General features: G+C 39.5%; 1 protein-coding gene across 1 annotated transcript in view; it reads right to left on the bottom strand.

The window, feature by feature from the left end:
- LOC134866345 (collagen alpha-1(XI) chain-like) overlaps nt 1-4,875 on the bottom strand; it is a 78,255-nt gene extending 73,380 nt beyond the window's left edge. Inside the window, exon 1 of the mRNA XM_063886459.1 lies at nt 4,381-4,875. Within this exon, the coding sequence (XP_063742529.1) occupies nt 4,381-4,495 (115 nt within the window). The 5' untranslated portion in view covers nt 4,496-4,875. The remainder of the gene's footprint in view (nt 1-4,380) is intronic.
- Nucleotides 4,876-21,528: the final 16,653 nt, after the last annotated feature.

Raw genomic sequence — 21,528 nt, 5'->3', positions numbered from 1 at the left:
GAATTGCAGTAGATGTCACAAAGAGTTATCTATTTAACGTTTGCTAATAGTAGCCACCATATGTATTGGTCCAAAAACACCATGTAAGGCTGCAGCAGCAAATCCCTGTTAGTTAAATTAGCAAGGGTGGGTTTAGTCACACATGTATATACAGTAACTGTGTTATTCCTTCCTAGAAAAGTGACAGAGTTTCGCAGTCATAAAAAAACGATGCTTTATTACTTCACATCAATGTTCATGAGGGGTTGCTAATTAATATGTTGGCACTGACTCAAACAAAACTAATCAAACACTTTCTGACCGTAACTCTCGGAACATTTGCTGCCTTGTAACTTAATAAGACTCACCACATGCAATACCATCTCTGTGTTGTTGTATGGTTAATATATACTGACATAAAAACAATGACTTGGAGATTACACATCAATACTGCAGAATATATTATGTTCCGATTACAATTTCGATTGAACTGGCAACAAACTAATGTAGAGGTCCAAAGTAGAGGAAAGAAAAACCAACAGTTGAATTTCCACTCCAAACCAAACTCAGAGAAACCCAAGTATTAAATGATATGTGTTGAACTGAAGGAAAACCACAGCAGCAAAAACCAGCGTATAAGTCATGTGTCTTTTCAGTGAGTCAAGCGGCAGGATGTGTCCTCTTCAAAAGCCCCAGCGTTGATAAACAATGACTGAATGGTCTGCTTAAAGTCTCAGTGGGAAGATAAGCCTTTAAAGAATGGCAGATAACAGGCTCAATGTGAAATCTCCCTACCTTGAAAAAAATCTGAGGTTCATTTGTTTGATACCGGCTTAAAAGCATTGTGGGAAAATCATTTAGAAAGGGATCAGTCAGAAAACTTTCTTGAAATTCACAATGCAGGAAATCTCCTCAATACTCCATAAAACTCCATAATAAAGTTTGGACCAAGAAAGCATACACTGGTGGTGAGAAAGGTGATATAACCCTTTTCTCCCCGTCAATTGAAGAACCATATGTTCTTTTTTCATGTCAAATGTAGACCCTAAACTGTTAGTCAGGGCTTTTACAATCTGTCTCCTTCAGTGCCTATCCACTATACATTCAACATCAATCTAAATTGAAAGTCAAAGGCATTTAATTATAATAATATACGCCTGTTTACGTTTTCTATTTTTGTAAGTCATGTGGCACGTGAAGCCAGGAAGTGCTGATTATGCAGTTCCTTTTCACTTTCAGTGACCAGGAGGGGGTCTGATGGGTGGAGCTTTAAGTCCACATGCTGAACCCATTATGGTACTGGCACCACTCCCTTTACCCCCCTCCCCAACTAAAACATACATGAGACTAAACGGAGAAGGCCCCATCCCTGTAGCTACTTCTCCTGTGACCAGAAAAATAACAGCTTGAGTGATGAATCCAACTCGCCTGATTCCAGCATATGCTCAGAGATGGTGTCTTGAGTTTTATACCATTTGACGTTATGCAGATCTGCTCTATAAGGTAATGGGAACTGGAGGCATGTATGCTCATATGGGTCCAGATGACACAATTCGTGAATTCAAATGTCTAACCAACTTTATAAACAGAGAGAGAGGTGGATTTACAAAGGCTTTAGGATTGATATTGACATAATAAGCAATTTAACAGACACATGGTTTGTTTTATTCTTAAGACTACACCAGTTTGACTTTGGATTTGAACACAGACAGAAAAAAAGTACAAATGTGGGGTCTCAAACGCCAAGTATAAAACCTCACACCGAATGCCTCATAAAAAAGAAAATAATCGGTGGCTCTTCTGAATATTGTCCCAAATACAGAGCTACTGGTTCTTGAAAAAAAAGAGAAAGAAAGCTTGAACTAAAGGTCTCTTTGTGAGTTCCAGAATGCCTCTCTGCATTACTGCATACCTCAAGGCCTCATATATTCCAGATGTGCAGAATTGGCCAGGAACCCCCCCCCCCCCAAGCCTCTTCAGCCCCACTCTTCCACAACCATCTCTTCACAGAAGCCCTGAATAAAGGGCATTATCCCAAAACCATTAAAGAACCCAAACAAATAACCATGTTTTTTTAAACTCTTTTGTGTCTCGTAGGAGGCAGCATTCTATACCCTCAACGCATCCTGAAAAAAGATTCCCCTTCTTCTTCCACACTTGAAAAGGAATAAACCATATTCTAATGATAAGGAGGAAAAACCACAAGAGAGAGAAGACAGTTGTCTCGTGCTCAAGGTACCAAAGTAGCTTCAGACTAGCCACAGTCTTGTCTGAAGGGTAATCGTCAGTCTCTGATTTTTAATGACACATCTTCCTGCCTGCTGTCGGGGACTTGTGATATACTATCTGCCATGTTAACAAGCTACTAACATGACAAAGAAGTGTGATTTCCGCTGAGGCAGTAAAGCATGTAGTGACATGAGGAACCTGTTAAAATCATTAAAGCAATTGCACCAGCAGACTTTAACACATTTAAATACCATTTTCAGCTATATACTCGAAATGTCCAGGCCCCTGAATCTCATAACTCAACAGAGCCATACAGCTTGATGTTTAAGTTTAGACTTGTGATTAACTTTTCAATAAGTGACATTCTGACTTAATGTCTCTGCGGTCGTGCGCAGACATCATGGGATGTGTTGTCGGGCTTTTTTGTGACACTGGCTTCTACTGAAAGTTGGCAGAAAAAAGGCAGCAATTAAAGTACATTGGAAAGCCTGTAAATGTTTGCTAGCAAATCATGCAATTATGGTTAGTCTAAGTATCAGTCAGAGTGAAGGAAGATGGGCAATGGGCAATGCATGCCAATGCGGGATTTGCTTTTTTTGATCTTTTCATTTTTGGGGCGCTTTATCAAATTTGCCTTCTGCTGAATGATTTCTTTATCTTTTAAAGTTAAAACAATGTCTCAATATGGAGGGGGGACAATAGCTTCTCATTATCATTCTTCAAAACAATATTTACTTTTATAAGACTTCATTTATGTCAGTGTCATTGGTATGATACAGGAAGGCATTATTTTTCATTTAAAGGTTGCGTAATAACTCGTCTGATGTGAAAACCACAAATATTAAAAAGCCCCATGCATCCAAAAAGTCACACAACTTTGACACACACCAGTGTATTCCAGCTGAAGCCACAGTATAGTATGGATGTCTCTCAGACGTCACACACAAGGAAAAAATATAAAAGAAGTTAATGTGACCCACATATGTGTTTTAAAGCAAAGAAAATACTCCAGTTTTTTTTTCTTTTTTCCACCGACGCCCCTTCTTGGACTTAGTGGGAGCCCAGATAATGTGGAAAGATGGTGATCCTTCAGGACCGAATATGAATTTCACTCCTAGAATTCCAGTGTCGTGCCCAGTGTCTTATATAAACTTTTATGAATAATTATCACAAAACCTACATCTTTAAAGTCAGAATGTGCCACAGAAAACTCTATTGACAGCAGCACATACGTGTATCAATTTTAAGCCTTTTGTGAATTTGATTGAATTGCTAAGCTCATACTTTGGGGATATTGTGTAAAAAACGCAATGTTATATGTTGACCTACGCATAAAAGTCATGTGTAACACCTTAAGGGGTTGGTACTTCTAAGTGGTAAAATGGATCACAAATACTTTAAATGGGTGGTTTTTTTCTTTTCTTTTTTTAAATCTATGATCATTATTCAGCATTATTGAAAAATAACTGCTTAGAAGCCCCATCTTGCACACTTTTGCGCAGACCACAAGACTGTCTCAAGATGAAAAAGCAAACGATGAGACTCTCCCCACTGACCACACCTGGATGGCAGACTTTGCCCACCTCGACACTATGGGAAGGAGCAGCATCTCCTCTGTTTGTGCCAAGAATAAACCTTAACAATAAAAACAATCACATAATTCATCCTAACACATTACAACTACAATATTTAGCACACATAGTAAAAGTTTAAAGTAAGTTTTTAGGGTGGTAACTTCAAAGTCATCAACAAGCTTAGAGACAAAACTGTGGTAAAAGTTAATGGAAAATGTGATGCAGGTGCAATCATAGTATAGGCTCAGGTTAGTTTCATTCAAAAATAAACATTCAAAAAACGAGGAAATGCAGGCATCATCATGAGCTAAATTGCTTTGAATATTAAATAAAAAACACAAATGAAATAGCGTTAAAAATGTTGTGTGATACGATGGGCAGACAGGTCTACTGAGCATCTGAAAAGGTGTATAAACTGAGTTATGTTGACTTTACAAGCCATGGATTGGCAGTGGACTTAATTAAAGTTGATGGCTGGTCGCTGCTTAGCCAACTGACACCTGTGGGCTATCCGCCAGCCTATAGGACGCTCTTAAAGCCCGGGATGCCCTGGTGTTGGCACAGTGAGCGTGACGTGGGGTAACATGCAGCTTCTTACCTGCTCTGACACTGGCAGCTTGCAGAAGTAAAGTTAACGTGACCGCAGCGATTAGCGTTGAATCCCTTAGCCACCTTTTCGTTTTCCACCTGGTGGTCCACATATGCATCTCCATGATTAGCGCCCGCGGTCGTACAGAAAAGGGGCGACTTTTGACAAAACTCGGTCCCTACTACAATCCACAAAAAGTGTGCTTATACTAGAGCGCCATGTGTGAGAGTAAAAAAATCACAGCTAGACCGGGCCCTTTAGATCAGCTCCCCTTTAAGCCCAGATCTCAGACTGATGGTGAAGGGCTTTCATGAAAAAAGCGCAAAGCACTCTGTTCCCTGAGCTGCGCGCAGTCAGGAGGCTGGACAAAAGCCGCAACGCTGAACCTGAACCGACAGTGAGATACTGACACTGGAAAATCCTCCGTTCATCAAATCACCAGTCAGGAAAGTTGTCTCGGGATCCGCCCCCTGTGCAACAGCAACAGCATCAAGCGGAGCATCTCCACATCCCAGTGCAAACTAATTACAGGACACAGTGAGGTCGCCCAAATCCTAGAAGATCTCTTATACAAACTTTTACTAAGATTTAAAGTTAAATACGACAACAAATCAATTTAACAGCCTCAACTTTCCTTTAAAACACCAAGCTGAAAAGAATAAATGCATAGAGCAGATACAGCAGGAGAGGTATTATACTAAATGCCACACACTAAAAGCAAATTAAGTGGTGGGGTGGAGCTATTATTCCAAAGGTTTCTGAAAGAATCTGAATAATAGCATCTTCATGTGCCGATGGCTAAAATAAAAGCCCAAATGGCCAGAATTAAATGTGTTCCAGACTCTCGGAGTTCCCTCGAGGAGCTCTTAGGGTTTTTTTTGGACAGCAGGGCTCATGAGGTCTGAAAATAATTAATGGTTAAAGATGGCTGGAACAAAGAATGGAAGCACAGGTGGAAGCTATACAGTCCTCCCCTTGATTTAGTTTTTTCTTGTGAACAGAAGAAAGAGGGGTTTAAAAGTGCGATGGCAGTCATTGTGACACAAATAAGTACCACATTGTGGAATATGTGTTTACATTTTTTATCATGAAGCAATTAGTAGAACCACATTACCAGATGTTTAGGAAAACATCATACAACAAAATAGGGATTAAGTAATAAAATAATGCAGGTTAATGGTTAGATGTCTGGACTTCCTTTCAATATAAAAGGTAAAACGCTGATGTTCGTGTAAGTTTGACTTTGATTATTTGTTTTTTTAAAACATTTGTTTAGACACAGAAATTTGCAGAGCATTTGTATATTCAAACACATCTGGTTGCAACTTTGTAAGACCACAGTGTTCTACTGTCGGCCACTGTGTAGCTCAACTGGACCAGGGCAAACAAATGATTTATCAACATAGCGTGAATAAAACGTATGATAAAGTCAAACAAAGCCTACAGAACCATGGACTAAATGGTTTTTAGGAAATACAAGCAGAACGATGTCACTGTTCAAAATGTTAAGATAAAATTAGGCTCATTTTTTAACGTTGGTGCTGTCTGTACCATTTACATGGGACCTGATGCGATGACCTTGTTTTTGATCAGCAGAAAAAAAAGCCTGGCTGTGTTTCTCGGTTTTCTAGAAGATTTTTTTTTTTGTCCGTTGGTTTTGTTTGGCAGAAAATGTCAAAAACTTCTTGTTCATGTTGCTCGCTCGGACTGTGGCCCAAAATGTTTGGTGTAATTTGACAAGCCCTTCCGTGCTGGCAGAGCAAATATGAACAACCAGACTAAAGTCTTCAGAAATCCTTTCAAACAGGACTTGGACAGCCGACAAAATGTAGTGACAAGCGTCCAGCGGCTCCTCATAGATTCTTGTCTCCTGGGACACTCTACAATTTTCAGGAAGACTTGACTTTGGAGCTGCCCTCTTTGTAGTTGGGAACCTTATGATTATAACTGCATGCATTCACTGCCAATTTGTGCCAACATGACATTGTATAATTATTCTATAATAAGTCTCTACTCCCTACATGGTTCAGCCCAGAGCAGCTATAAAAACAGAAATGTCTTGAAATGCCCAGTGGCTGTGTTTTCCCATTGGAAGTAGCTTTTAATCTGAGTACTTTTAAGTTTCAGAATAAAATTATCCTGTCTGCCTTCCAAAAATGCGTAGACTGACACACCTCTCTGAAGATTTACAGTCGGTGGAGTTCAGGAGGTTCAAAATAAAAGTTCCCTCCAATGCACAACACATACATTTCCTGTCTTACTGTCTGTACATTTCTTTGATTTGTGATGCTTAAATATTCTGCAGGGAACATGTAACTAAATGCACAGAAGCATCTCCCCATGATTAGAAATAACTAATTGATGACAATTTTCTTCTCATTTCACCACATGGTAGTTCCCAACCCTAGTATGTGCACATGGAAATTCATGCCCTTGAAGTTACCTAACCTTAATGACCAGGATGCCTTCAAACCCATGTCACTAGCTATATGATGGTTCCCTTCATCAATATGCCAAACCAGCAGAGAGAACAAAGTTTCAACACAGCCTACTGATCTTAAATGTTTTCTACCAGATCTAAAGTAGATGTAACCTCAAGAGCTCCTCGTTACTAAGAATTATAAAGCTAAAAGGCCGCGTGTGGCTTGGGGGTGGAGAGGGATGCATACTAGACACTGCAGACCGCATAACCACCAAGTGGAATGTATGTTTGTCTGAGCATGCTTATTATAAGTGCATGTGGTACCCAGACAGCCTCACCTAGTAGGGGTTTGCTAAAATGTGGGAAGGTGTGCTTTCAATTTCAAATACGCCACCCTGTTATATAGACATATCTTGCTGTTTCCCACATTCACTTGGTGCACAGAAGAGAAATGGACATCAATCTATCATAATGCACATTTACAAATTAATTAAGCAGCCCAATTTCTCCATTACATTAGGCATAGTTTTACGAACAGACAATTACGACAGAATTAGAAAGGCATTTCACAATACAGGTCTCTCTTTAACCCTGTATGTATAGTGTTTTTGACGTTCTACTCTTGTAAACGCTTACAATATTGAGTATTTGCTATCCACCAAAGTAGATTTAAAAGGTAGATCTGATGACCCAAGAGGAGAGAAGTCTGAAAACGTTATTGCAAATCAACCTTTGGGGGCCATGAATATTTGTACTAAAGTTCATGGCAATTAATAGAGATACTTTACAAATACTCAAATGTTAACCTAGCGGTGGCAAATAGGAAAGTGTTATGGCTACCTACGCATGCAGTAGTTAGACTGTATGACCGACCAAAGCTGTCATCACTCAAGCTTTGCCCCTAGTTTAGCAAAAAAATGTACAGAAATGTGCAGTGATTGAGAGAAACTGTACTAGGTTTCGGTGTTATGAACACCTAAAGAGCTAACAAGCGCTGCAAACAAGCTTAAACCACAAACTGAGTGTTGAGAACAAATAAACTTAAAATACATTTAAGTCGTAGAATAATATATGACAATTGACAAGAACAAAATAGCATAGTAAAAGGCCATTCCTTGAAAGTAGAGATCAGATATCACAACAATCATCCTCCTAGTGTACGAGAGGATCGACAAAGATGAAGAGAGGCCGTCTTATTTTCATGTTTCTTGTCAAGTGTGTGTGATGAATGCCTTTCCTCTCAGCAGTTAACTGAGTGTTATGGAGAGTTAAGTGGAGGGGTCTGTGATAATCTAAACATGCCCCAAGCATCTCGTATTTCACGGGCCAAAGTTTCCCTGAGCCCTGTCTCCAGCCGTCAGCAGTAAAAAACGCTAGTAGGGAGGGACCGGCTGACACTGGATGTGCAGGCTCACAAACAAAGCTAGGCAAAATCCATCGCCTAGCCATGTCCTGTTACCATTGGTTGGGGGAATTAAGGATGTTAAAAAACCCAGTTTAGTCCAACTTTGGGTCTCAAATCAAGAAAAACAAATAGGGTCTTAAAACAGAGAGGAAATATAATGCAATAGATGAGAGAAAAGAGCAAAAAACAAAGAAAAATCAGAGAACTTGGCAGGTGAAGACACATGGATAATTTGCTGAAGATGCTTGAACTCGTGAACCTTTGGAATTTGCTGTTTTTATAGGCCATGAATGTTCCTCATTAGTCTTGTTTGTTGCGGTCAAGCATAAATCTCTGTCATCTTTGATGCTCGGCCAAAAAACTTTAATGCAGAGGATTCAGTGTCACTCTTTACAATAGCAATTGTTTTAAATGTGACTATTCTCACAAACATCGAGAACATGTTTGTGTCTGCAATTGAAGTTCAATCTTTAAAAAGCGACAGGGAATGCACCAAGCTACATTTAACATTCCTTAAAGCTGCATTCATCGGGATGTCTTGCATTTAATCATATGACTAGTTTGAATAATAAACTACTATAAAGGTTCTCTTTGGTCTCTCTTGGCTTGTTTTGGTTTTATGACCTGCAAATTGATTCCATGGATCAAGCTCACAGGTCTTTATCCGTTGTTATAAACCAACTATATTCTTATGACTGACAATTAATGTGATATAATGGCTGGAGAAGTCAAACAACCAGACAAAGGTATTTTTTCAGAAATTGGTGTAAAACATCCAAAATTAAGGAGCAAAAGGGAATTGTTACATTTGGCTTACTGTACATGGATTAGCTTGCATATGTGTAACCAATCCTCTTGTCCATATTGATAAGGTATCTCCTCCTAACTGGACTCCTATGAAAGAGATGCAAACAAAACTTGAAGTCGTCACAATGTGCAAAAGTGCACAGGAGGCAGTCTATGATTAAATAAATGTTGGCCTTTTTTTCCAGCTAAGAAAGGAATCAGTTCAGAGAAAGGGATTTCTTGTAGTCAGTCTTTAAATGTATACATGATAGTGGTTACACCCACAAGAGACCAGCAAATCGGAGATAGTAGCAAAAGCATTGCTCCATAGCACTACTAGTGGTCAGAAACTCTGTAGAATCGGAGGATGAAACCCTCTGTATTTGTCACATACATGCACACAGCAGAGCACACACAGTGAAATGTGTCCTCTGCATTTAACCCATCCTAGTACTAGGAGCAGTGGGCAGCTATCGTGCAGCGCCCGGGGAGCAATGGGGAGGGGGGATTGGAGATGTCCGGTGCCTTGCTCAAGGGCACCACAGCAGGGCCTAGGAGGTGAACTGGGACCTCTCCAAGTAGCAGTCCACTTTCCATATTTTAAGTCTGTTCGGGGACTTGAACCGGTGACCCTACAATTCCCAGTCTAAGCCCCTACTGACTGAGCCACTGCTGGACTATATGGTACTATATGGTACCTTGAAGATAAATGCTTTGTTAAATGGGAAATGGTCCCGTTACGTCGTTCAAGGCTGCTGGGAATGTTTTGACATTGAGGCAGAGGCTTATTCTTTCCATTTAAAAAAAAAAAAAAAAGTTTCCTCAGACAGTAAAGCCGGATGTGAGAGTTTATGCTGGAGTTTAAACCCATTTCTCACAGTTTAGTGACTACGCAAATGTCTGTTGCCTAACCTTTTATTGCAACAGGTATATTCCTGGGTGACATCTTAATAATTGGGTAGGCAAGAAAGGTTTCAAGTCATAAAAGCAGTCTCTGAGGACACTCCTTTTTCCAACCAACCGTCGCTCTTATAAGATAGAATAGAATCGGAGGATGAAACCCTCTTTATTAGTCACACACATGCACACAGTAGAGCACACACAGTGAAATTGGTCCTCTGCATTTAACCCATCCTAGTACTAGGAGCAGTGGGCAGGTATTGTGCAGCGGGGAACATTTAAGTTAATAAAGTTTTGCACAAATTCATATAGGCATATTTACTGAACCCAGCTGTGGACTGAGTTGCAATTTGGTATTTGGCTAATTTTAGCTTGTTTCAGCCGTCTTTGAAGCAGTGTGGACACAAACTCTTACAAGCTAGCAACAACGCGAGTTCCAGGTGTCTTCCAAAATCAGCCTGAAAACCTGCCTTGGCTTGTAATTCTCAAAAATGGATTCTTCTATTAACCAATAAATCAACATCAAGTATCAGCCAAACCGGCACAATGTGGACTATTAATCAAGTATAATAATGTAAAGTCGACAAGAGGAAAAAAAAGGCTGTTATATGGCAAGCATTAGGATATTATTTATGAAGAGCTTAGTGTTGTTACCACACATTTATTGGTCCTGATGGCCCCGACTACCTGGCAACATGGCTCTGTTCCTTGATTGGCCCACCACTTTGGTCCAAACTTAAATAACTTTTCAATATCTGCAGGGAGGATTGCCTTGAAATTTGATACATACATTTTTTTGTACATTTACTTAAAATGTCCTAACCATCATTGTAATCCAGTTCACAGGGAATGCTATTAACCTACTTCTTATGTTTGTAAGTGCTGTTGATATCGGCTAACTCTTGGTTGATTCTCGGAATACCTACATGTTTAAAGGATGTTGAATAAAATAGAGAGGAAAGAAAATTTGTGTCATAGATTGGAGCTGGCATCCAAAGAAGTCTTGTAAGCATTAGGAATTTAAATCATGACTCTGCTTCCAAATTACACACCATGGAATGCATGGTTTTCCACTTTGTCAGATTATGAAGGGCTGTCCAACTGCAGCTATGAAGGAAAATGTTGCAGATCAAGGATCATATTACTAAAAAATGATTCAGGCACTTTTTAGAATCCTGTTTTGAAGCTGGTCCACTAATCTTGCTGTTGCTGTAATATCTTTTCAACATCTAATATTTCCTTATTTAATTAATAATATGTTGATATTGCTTTAAACGCTATTGAATTAGTTCAAAACAATTAAAATGCTGCACAATCAGCTTAATCGATTCTGATTTGTTGCATTGAATGAAATTTGTGGCCAACAGACAATGTAACCATAGCCGAAACCAAAAAGTGGCTAAAATTCAAAACAGATGGCTTAATTCCTTTATTACAATTATGTGTGCTCCCATGGAAGACCAAAGTCAAAACTATGGCTAGAGATATGGAAACACACATGAAGTAGATTATAGTACTGCACTCATATCACCCTAACACTGAGAATATGAATGGGCCATTTTGTTCCACTTGCAATGAGGCCCTGACTATATCTCTGATTAATGGCAGTGAAACGATGCTAGAGTGAAGAAACATAACACTTGTTCGATGAGTAGAAGCCTCCATTGAACTGAGTCATCTCTGAGGCAAGGAGTTTTTTATATACATACTCCCTCAATCTTGATTTTTAATAGTATTTAAAGTGACAGTTACAGTGGAAAAGGTGGAAGCAGTAGCTGCCGTAGCTCCCCATTTTCCATGTTCATCACCTCCCACAGTGTTTGGATTGGGTGTTTTCCAACATTGTGGTTTGGGTTAAAGTAACCCAAAGCGTTGTTTCCACGGTGCCTGTAAGCTTCGGTGCCTATGGGTCCCTCCACAAGCTTCTGCAACAAGCCAATCAAAATCCATAATTACTAAACACAGCACTGGAGTGAGAGAGTGGGGAGTGAAGCAACCAAATGAGTTTTCCATCAATACATTCAAATAGTTTTCTCCTCTGCACATGGATTGGCAATCGTGTTGCATTCTGCAGAGGCTCTGATATTTTTTAAGGGTAACAAACTACGAGCTTAGATAACTTATTATCTGTCATCTCCGTCGTCTGTCAATCTCTTTTCATCAGATATGTGTAAAGTATGGCTCTGTGCGGATGATGATGTATGGCAAAATGATACCAAGTCAATCATTTGAATCCTTACAAAGATTGACTTGCCACCAATTATGGTTCCTGAGCCATCTGTGGAACCAAGCCTACACATATTCATACTTATAACCGACTATACTTTTAATATGAAATGATATGTGCAGTACACTGAATCATTTTTGAATGATCACCTCCAATCATTGCATATTAGTGCAGTAAACCTAGTTGTTCATGATGGAATCACAATATATTCAACAACAATGATACATAATCTAATACATTACTTAAAACACCAAGCAGTGAACAAAACCCTGACATAATACCGTTTTAAAACAAGCTCTTTTGTACAAATCAACAAACAATTGCCTATTTTCCTTTATTTTGAATATATGTTTTGACATTCCAGTATTTCATATCCTTTTAGCTCTTTAAAAATGTAAATGTATTATTTTTCATTGTTGATTTGGAAGATAATGATTTTCCGAGATGGAGAACTACATTTCCTATAATTCGGGGTCAGAATGTAAACAGGAAGTAATGTTGCCACGAGTCCGTCATTTGTGGGCAACAATTGCAAATCCACTTGTTGGCCTATATGCGTTTATTTTTAGACCAATTCACTGTCAAAATTAAGCCGAATGAGCTACTATCGGTTCCTTTTGGCAATGTACTAAAGTACGCTAAGACAACTTTTACTGGATTACTTTAATATTGAAGAAAACTTAACAACGTGAGGATTCTTAGACAAGTTCTGAAGTCAAAATGATCGTCTTTTTCCACTAAGCCGAGAGAGGAGTCTTCGTAAAGTGCAAGTGAAGGTGAATCCAAAAATATCTTCATATCTTAGTGTTGCCATTTGACTGGGTTGTGAGAAGGTATACGATTTTGCGTCAATCGCGTGTGCGTAGCGTACCTTTGAAATGTGTGTCCACTACTGTTTCTCCACCTGATGCCAGGGGTTGATAAGTTGGCCACATCAGCGGGTTAAAGTACTATATAAATTGCCTATTTCCAGAACGTTTCGGAAGGCATTTACCTTTTTCTTTTCACCTGAGGCAGTCTTTGTGATCCTCTTCCTCGTGTCCTCCTTTCAACTCTTCTGCGCCCCCTGGGGAAAAAGCACCTTATCGTTTAAGTAGGGTAAAGCTATTTTATACAGTCTACGTTTTACACAATGTCTTGTAAGAAATTGAATATCTGACTCTTAATTTGGATAATACCCCACTTCACCAGCTGCTTTACTGGATCAACAGATATTTTATTTTGACTGAAAACAGTTGTTGAACACATTAAACAATGAGGTAAAAGAAGGTAAAATGTCGAGGGATAAAGACATTTTCCCACTTCAAATACTTGTAGGCTATTCATAACTTTAGTTCAACCCCTGTCAGCTAGTGTAACTTTATATTTTCTGCTCCTTATAGAAGGGGTTGCCACCACCCATGAGTCTTTTTTTCTAAGTCCAACATCTGGCTGTCAAAGAATGCCAAATCCTGGCTGCAAGTAAAGGAAGCTGCTGGGTGGACCTGCAATAACATAAAAGACCATTATGTACATTTTTGAGTGACGTTGATCTATTGCCTTTTCCAGGAGAGGACCTTACACTTGGTAAGACTCAAAGACAGAAGTGGTGGAGCAGCTGGGTTTACATTTGCTGTTATGGCCCTTGTTCGGTGACAGATGCATAATGCCTTAACAAGTCAGTGACAAGTGATGCTGCAGGAAAACCTCATGGAGTGCTTCAGATCAGAGGAGCCTCAACCACTAGGATATTCAATAGCTCGGTGTGTGATTGTGTATGCATAGAGCAAGTAGAATCGGAGGATGAAACCCTCTTTATTAGTCACATACATGCACACAGCAGAGCACACACAGTGAAATTGGTCCTCTGCATTTAACCTATCCTAGTACAAGGAGCCGTGGGCAGCTATCGTGCAGCGCCCGGGGAGCAATGGGGAGGGGGGATTGGAGATGTCCGGTGCCTTGCTCAAGGGCACCACAGCAGGGCCTAGGAGGTGAACTGGGACCTCTCCAAGTAGCAGTCCACTTTCCATATTTCAAGTCTGTTCGGGGACCCTACGATTCCCAGTCCAAGCCTCTACTGACTGGGCCACTGCTGGACAAGTGCATTTTTGTGCTTATACTCGTGCATGATTGCTGCGCGTGCACCCGCCTAAAGTTGATAGGGAGAGCAGCATGTCTGGAATCATTTAAACTGAGTGAGAACATTCCCGCATGTGGACTCATTCCTCCCAATAGGAGTGTCATTGTTTCCAAAGACAGTTTTGCTATGACTGTGAATCAGGTAGACATTTTTCCTATATTTTCATTTTTTCCTGTCAGCTATAAATCCTACACAAAAATGCATGGAATGAATCCATTCAGAAGGAAGCCATGACTGTGCTGATAAATTAATTGAGAGCGATTACCTAGTTCAGTGAGATTTGAGAAAAAGTATATGCAATAATATCATGTCTCTGTACGTTACGGATAGATATGTGATTACATTTTGTGTAAAGAGCATTCAGAGTGACTTACATTTAATATAGGAAGCAAGAGTAGCATTGCACTTTTAGACAAAGCGGATAAAAATTCAGAATTTTTGTGGTTATATAAAGAATTTGTTTTATTGTCAACAAATCCTATAAAAACCCCCAAACCAAAATGTGTTCAATTCAATTTCTCTCTGACTCACCCCGTCTGTCACACTTGGCCCCAAACACTGGTCCCTACTAAGTTAAAGAAACAGTCATTTCCTTCGAGAGCTGTTTCAGAGCTAAGGAAATTGTGCATTTGCTGGGGACTATTTTCAGCGGAGGATCAATACACTTTAGGGTGCTCCAATGAGTAATTACAGCAGCAGGATGGTGTATGTGGGCATGGACTCAAAATAAACTCCAGTGCCCAGCTTCATCAAAATTAATGAAGATGTCACCCAGTGCAACATTGTGGCTCATTGATGGCTATTTAATAGTTTCTGGAAAACAAAGGAGCTCTGTGGCACAGAGAAAAGCCCAAGGTCTGGTTTTCCGCTCTTTGTGTGATGTGGTGGCAATACCAAAATATATCAACATTTAAATTTTAGAATGTAGATATTTGAGTGACAGTTATTGGATAGAACATGTTTGTGAACCAGTTACTTTTGGCCAACACTTTTTAATGCCTTTTGCTTCACACTATCACTATCATCTCATTATTACGATATACAGTATTTCTTCAAGTCAACTTCCAAATAAAGTCAAAGAATGGCAACTGGAGTTTGATTTAACACGTGTTTCCTTTTTTGGAAGAATGTACAGTCTGTACTCTAAAGAAAATGCTTCAGGAGCCAACATTTTTGAAATATTTAAGTTACTACCAATTGATCACAAGTGTTCCCACTTATTGTCCAGTTTAGGACAGCAAGCCAAAAGACACCACGGTGTGCACTAGCTTTTCTTTTGTGAATTCTGCAATGGTCCATCATGATACATTTCAGTAACATCATACTACCTTATAAAAGTTTTTGATTACTAATCTGAATTTAATTTAATCCCGAAATATTTCTCTTAAATCTCATAGCTACTTTAAAGCCTGATATGCGCCACTAAGTGAAATGGGCAGTGGCTCTGACTCACGCCCCTCTCACATGTATGACTCTCCTTGTGGTGGCACGGGCGGCCAGCCACATAGTTGCCTGTGGTGAACGCCACTGCACAGGCAGCACTGGAATAGAAGTTTATTACTGGCCACCAAGTCAAGCCCTGCTCACCAAATTGATACCTTGGAACAAATATAACGTAGAAAATCACATGTACGCATAAACTGTGAAGCAAACGCGCACCCTCGCACGACTAAAGTCATAGATGGAGTCATATGCTCACAACGCACACATACATACAAAGTTAAAGGCTATACTTTGAAAGTTCCTGTTGAGGTGCAAGTGGGTGAGAAATGTGGGCACATTGTTCAGTCTCTAAGAAAAGTTGCGACAGTTCAGTGAGGAGAGAATGCTAAAAATAAGATGCGAGATTGAAGGTTTTCTTTGAGATTGAGAGGAATAATAAAAAGGATAAGAATAACAGTCACAAGTAATATATGTGTGAATCTTCTACTTTTATATGTCATACTTGACATAATAAATCCTAGAGAAACCATTTATCTGATCTGTTTTATAGGGAAATCTAATTCAAGGACTCCAAGAACGCTCTTAGTGATGAATGTGACAAGTGGCCCTATCAGCAGGCGATCCCGTGAGGGTAATTTAAGACATGATGTCACATCAATGCTTGAAACCACTGTTACCAACATTTCCAAATACTAGGTGGTTTTGTAAGACGAGCTTCAGATATGTGCTACACACACACTTAATCGGGGGCCTGGAATAAGGTTTGGCTCCAAACGTTTGGCTGAAGCTTGATCACACTCAATAAAGAAGCATAACAACGGAGTGTCTTTTATTGCACCATTCAGCACTTCAGACAACATGGAAGTTCTGATAATTACAAATCTGATTCGTGTTTAGAGACTGGGAAATCCGAAAACAAGCTCGACTATGAACTGGACTCACAAATAGGTTTCAGTAAAGCTATTTTGATGTTTAAGTCTGACCCGTTGCAGTGTTGATGAGGCTTTAACAACGAGAGCATGGTCTATTTCTCGCTGTGAGGAGTAACTTTTTTTCACTTAAAGAAACAGTTTTAACGGGGTCATATGAGGTTCCTATCCATGGTCAGTGCATGTTGGTCAGCATGTCCAACCAGTGGAAAAATTACCAGCACAGAAGCAATTTAGTGCCTTAGTGTTAGATCTTTCTAAATATTATTTTTCTCTCTTATCATATTATAATATTTATTGTCATGAAACCTCCGAAAAAATGTGGATATATTGCCTTGAAGACATTTATCCTCCCCTTAGATAGAATTGTGATATCTTATGATCCCCTGACTTTCATTAGCTCCATCATCAGGTCAACATTGTCAATGTGTCCAATCCTTTAATTTATGACCAAGCTTTTTAAGTTTCTATTAGCCTCAGCTCCACTTTGTGCTCAGTGCTAATCGGAAACTAATTCCAAAGCCCTGCAGTGCCTGGCCTGGGAGAGACGTTACCAAGGCGGTTGACTCTTAAAAATGTAAACAAGCTGAAGTATTTCTTCCCACATAGTTATATCTCAGCAGGGTAGCAAAGGCTTCAAAACAGCATTTAGAAGGACAACAGATACTTGTTGAATTTGGAAATGAATGATGCAATCCTTGAAGTTGATCTGGTCTGTTTATTTTAAAACAAAACAAATCTGTAACCATACGATATGTACCTCTGAAATTTAGGGGCATAAAATATAAAGAAGGAAAACATTATTGTAGTTAACACTGTAGGGCTGTGTCAAACGATAAAAAGATGTGAAAGAATCATTCATTAAAATATGAATTGACTTACTGTACAGAGAGTGCACGCATTGATTTGAACTGTTAGAGAAATGTAGGCCTACTGAAATACCTTAATTGTTGTCTTCTCTTGTCTTTACACACTGTATTTCTTGCTATATGCTTTGGCAACATGTTCCAGATATCATGCCAGCATTGTAAACTGATATTAAAAGGGTGACTGAAAAAGAGAAATCTTTGGCAAAGCTCTCTCCTCTGGGAACTTTTAGAGTCAATAAACGTTCTGCCCACTTCCATGCTGCACTGGTGGAGTCACTGGGCACAGGATCAATTTCTTCTTCTCCCTTTGCTTGACGAGGTGAGCTTAATTTGGAACCAAGGGCTTTTCTAATTGTCGGTTTTGTTTGCTAAGCAGTTTGGCTTTCATTCAGCAAGTCCATAGAGAGACCCCTAGTGTTGGAAATCTAGAGCTACACCCATCGGTCAAAGCTTGGTGTTTATGGTGTGTGAAGGTCCTCTGTGACTGTTGTGTGTTTAGGGATGAGCAGATCATGGACAGCAAATAGACACCATGGGACAGGTTGGAGGGGTGAATCTCATTTTGCTGCAAACTTTCACAACTCTGGAGGTTTTAATTTGATTTGGCTGGAAGTGGATTTTTCCAGAATGCCTCATGGAAGTCCTCCAAAATTAACTTCCTGGATATTCTACAGGGCCTCTATGTCTACATCCATTCTCATACCCAAATGGTACTCTGGCCAACGTTACGGTGGTGTGTTTCACTCGGGCATGATAGCAATCCAAATAGAACAAGAGGGAGAGAAAGGGTGCGTAAAGAAGAAAGAAAGAGCAGGGAGAAGTGTTGAATAAAATGCAAGCCAGAGGAACAGTGAGAGTCACAAAGATCAGATATCAAGACTATTAGATGGCAATGTTACTGTTAACATTAGTGCTAAACAATGGGAGGATAAATCGACCAGTCATTTGCTTAAACCACAGGTCCCAACATGGGGGGCAGGACTCCCACAGGGGGTCAGAAGATCATTTAAAAGGTGGTGAGATGATTAGCAGTAGAGGAAAGAAAGCAAACATGAGCTAGACAAAGTTATTTCTATCTTCCCTCTGTTCCTTCTTTTAATGTATCACCAGTTTGTACTAGAGAGCCTTACTTTAAGGCACTTTTACTCACGAAAAACTGGGTTAAATGTATTTCAATATGGAAAAGGGATGTGCTTACTTACTCAACCTCCTTCTCTCTTTTCTGCTTCCCTCTTTCTCTCTGATGAAGCGGCCATTGTTACCTAATTAATACACCATGTGTTTAAATCGCTGACTGAAGGAGGTACAATAAAGATTATTAGCTGACGATGTTCCACCACATAGGACATCAATTAGGGATTACAAGTATCCACACTTAGACATTAAACTCAAATAAGAGCTGGTTATAATCACGTTTCAGGCAGTGCGCTCCACTTTTGTTACCAAGACAAAGGCTGAAAGAAATATACAAGTAATAATATAAATTATCAAAAAAAAGAACCACATTTCTGCAGCCTTTGTTCACGAGATTACCCTGACCTGTAAATCAACTCTATCACTGAATAAGGATCTTTTGTTGTCGTGTTTTTTAAACTTTACTGTCCCATAAACACTATGAATTAGATCATGGCAGTTCATGATTGACTGTAGATGTGTATGATCGTGCCATTGGTCGCACAGAGGTAGTGCTTTGCTACTGTTGTGGCAGCGAGTACAGAGAAGCAGCCAGCTGAAGACAGGAAGTTGGACAGATCCTGAGCTTCACAGTTTACGACTGAAAACAAATAAAGCCAGCCGAGAAGAAAAACGGCGGGTGCTCTGCACGTTTATACAAAAGCTCATTAGTGTGAGATCAGGTTTGCAGCCAACTTCTCCCCTCTCTGTGCCAACTATACAACCTGTGATTATTCCTCCTTAAGTATAAGCCTGAGACCTACAGCACTGTGTCTTCCCCTTTAAAGACTTGTTGCTATTTTTTCTTCAGGGAGAGGACAGGAGTGTTTAAATAGATGATTTCAGTGCTGTAATGCTACCTCCTGTGCCACGGACAGACATCTGCCCCGCACATTGCAAGATGTTTATCTGGGGAGTGTTTTTGGCTGTCAGTAAAATCCCTTATATTTCCATTCACCAACATATTTGATACTCAACCAGCAGTGGCCCCTCACACTCACTTTACATGTGAACCAGGGTGTCTGTTGAAATGACCAATCTAAGAAAAACTAGAGATTACCAGAGTGAAAGTGACGTGATACTGAAGGATATGTTTGGCTATTGAGTTGAGGCAGCATGTGTTTGATAAAAGCGTGGGGGATATTGTGTTACTTGAAGGATGCCTGCTTGCTCTACCCCCTCACCAAGCCTAACCTCAACTTCCTCTCTTCTCGCTCAGGAGGAGCAGAGCACTGCCAAACAAAGAAAACTCTCTGTATCTCAAAGCCAGAAGTGATATCATGGAAAGGCTGACAGTCAGTCAGGTGTAGGAAAAGGTCAAAGGAATTGTTGCTGGTCTTTCAAGATCCTCAGATATTTAACAAACGTGATTTATCTAAAAATTACAATCATATGGAATTCATTCTGAATTGTTTAAATATTTTATAAAGTCAATAATGTAGTCTTGCCCAGATTGCATCTCTTGAGAGCATCATGACATACTTGTTGAAGGCAATCACGGAAAATTAGGCAAAGGTGGATTTAAGTGTTTCCCTAACGTCTGAAACGTTTTGAGTATAAAAGGTAGCAAATGTTTACGTAGGACAAACACTTCAGAAGCAGTCTGTACAGGAGATCTCCGGATTTTTCCTCACAGAAAAACTGTTGCTCAGCTTTTGACCATGAAAGCAAAGCTCTCATTTCCTGCTGACTACTGTGAAAGAGGATCATAAAATTGACTCCATGTGTAATTTTATGGTGAACCTTCCAGTTACCAGCGGCTCGATGGCATTCCTTCTATTAAGATCTATTAAACTCTACTTGAAGACATGCATAGCATAGCTTTAGTCTTTGAGATGAATAAGTGCCTTTTGTGGATAGCTGTTTCAAGTGTCACTTTTGTCTTGAACTGTGTGTGGCAAATATTTGAAAGTGAAGAGAGATTATTTGCAGAGTCATGGCAAGAATTGGATTTGAACATGCATTATCATGGGTATTCCACTTGTTTCCCTCTGAAGGAAACTTAAGAGGAGCATTTTAGCGTTTGCAAACCATTTACATGCACAAACACGTTAAACACACTAGAGGAAAGGGAAAACCCCAACAAAAGCATAACAGTGCCCCTTTAAAAGGTTCACCAGGGATGGAGGAGAAAAGGTAGTAATATATGTAAGTTGCATTATTTGTATTTTTATTACATTATTCATACTTTAAATTTAAAGTCTATAACTCAATTAAAACAAAGTCAATGATGACAGTCTTTTAGTACCTGTTTTCAGCTTCCACAATCACTACTTAACATTAATAGTGGTTCACTTTCTATCTGTGTATGTGAACCATCATTTTGGTTAACCCACATGGAATCAATAAGAGTTTCAGTGTCTTTTAGCCAAATTGTTTTGGTTTAACAACCTGCAACTTTTCTTTTGTGTTTCACTCCTACTGCTCTCTTCAGCCTCAGCTGCAGTGAGAATCTCTAAGATCCTCTCTACACGGCCTACAGCTTGTTTTTACTGCCCCCAATTGGTTAAAAATACAGTATCGCAGGTGTTAATAATCAGATGAAAATTCCGCAAGTTTGGAGACTCCAGCCTCTCCAGTGTGATAGTTTGCAACTTTTCTTACAACCATATGACTTTTTAAACCTTTTTTTCCCCGACAAAAATAAGCAATTACACAACACCTTTGGCTCTGAAATCTCCAATTCTATGTATACAATAAATGATAAATGAATGAAAAACATACAAGATGATGCATGATAATGGAATTCTACTACTGTTGTTCTGCTCACTGACAGGGATTGTTTTGGAAACACTGACTGTAATTTATATGTTCAAGATTAGTGACTACATGTGTCTCTTTAAAGTCTCAAGTTAACAGCATGTGTCTCTACAATATTCCC

Source organism: Eleginops maclovinus, chromosome 6 (assembly GCF_036324505.1).
Source record: "Eleginops maclovinus isolate JMC-PN-2008 ecotype Puerto Natales chromosome 6, JC_Emac_rtc_rv5, whole genome shotgun sequence".
Lineage (NCBI taxonomy): Eukaryota > Metazoa > Chordata > Actinopteri > Perciformes > Eleginopidae > Eleginops > Eleginops maclovinus.
This window is presented reverse-complemented; position numbering and strand designations above follow the sequence as displayed.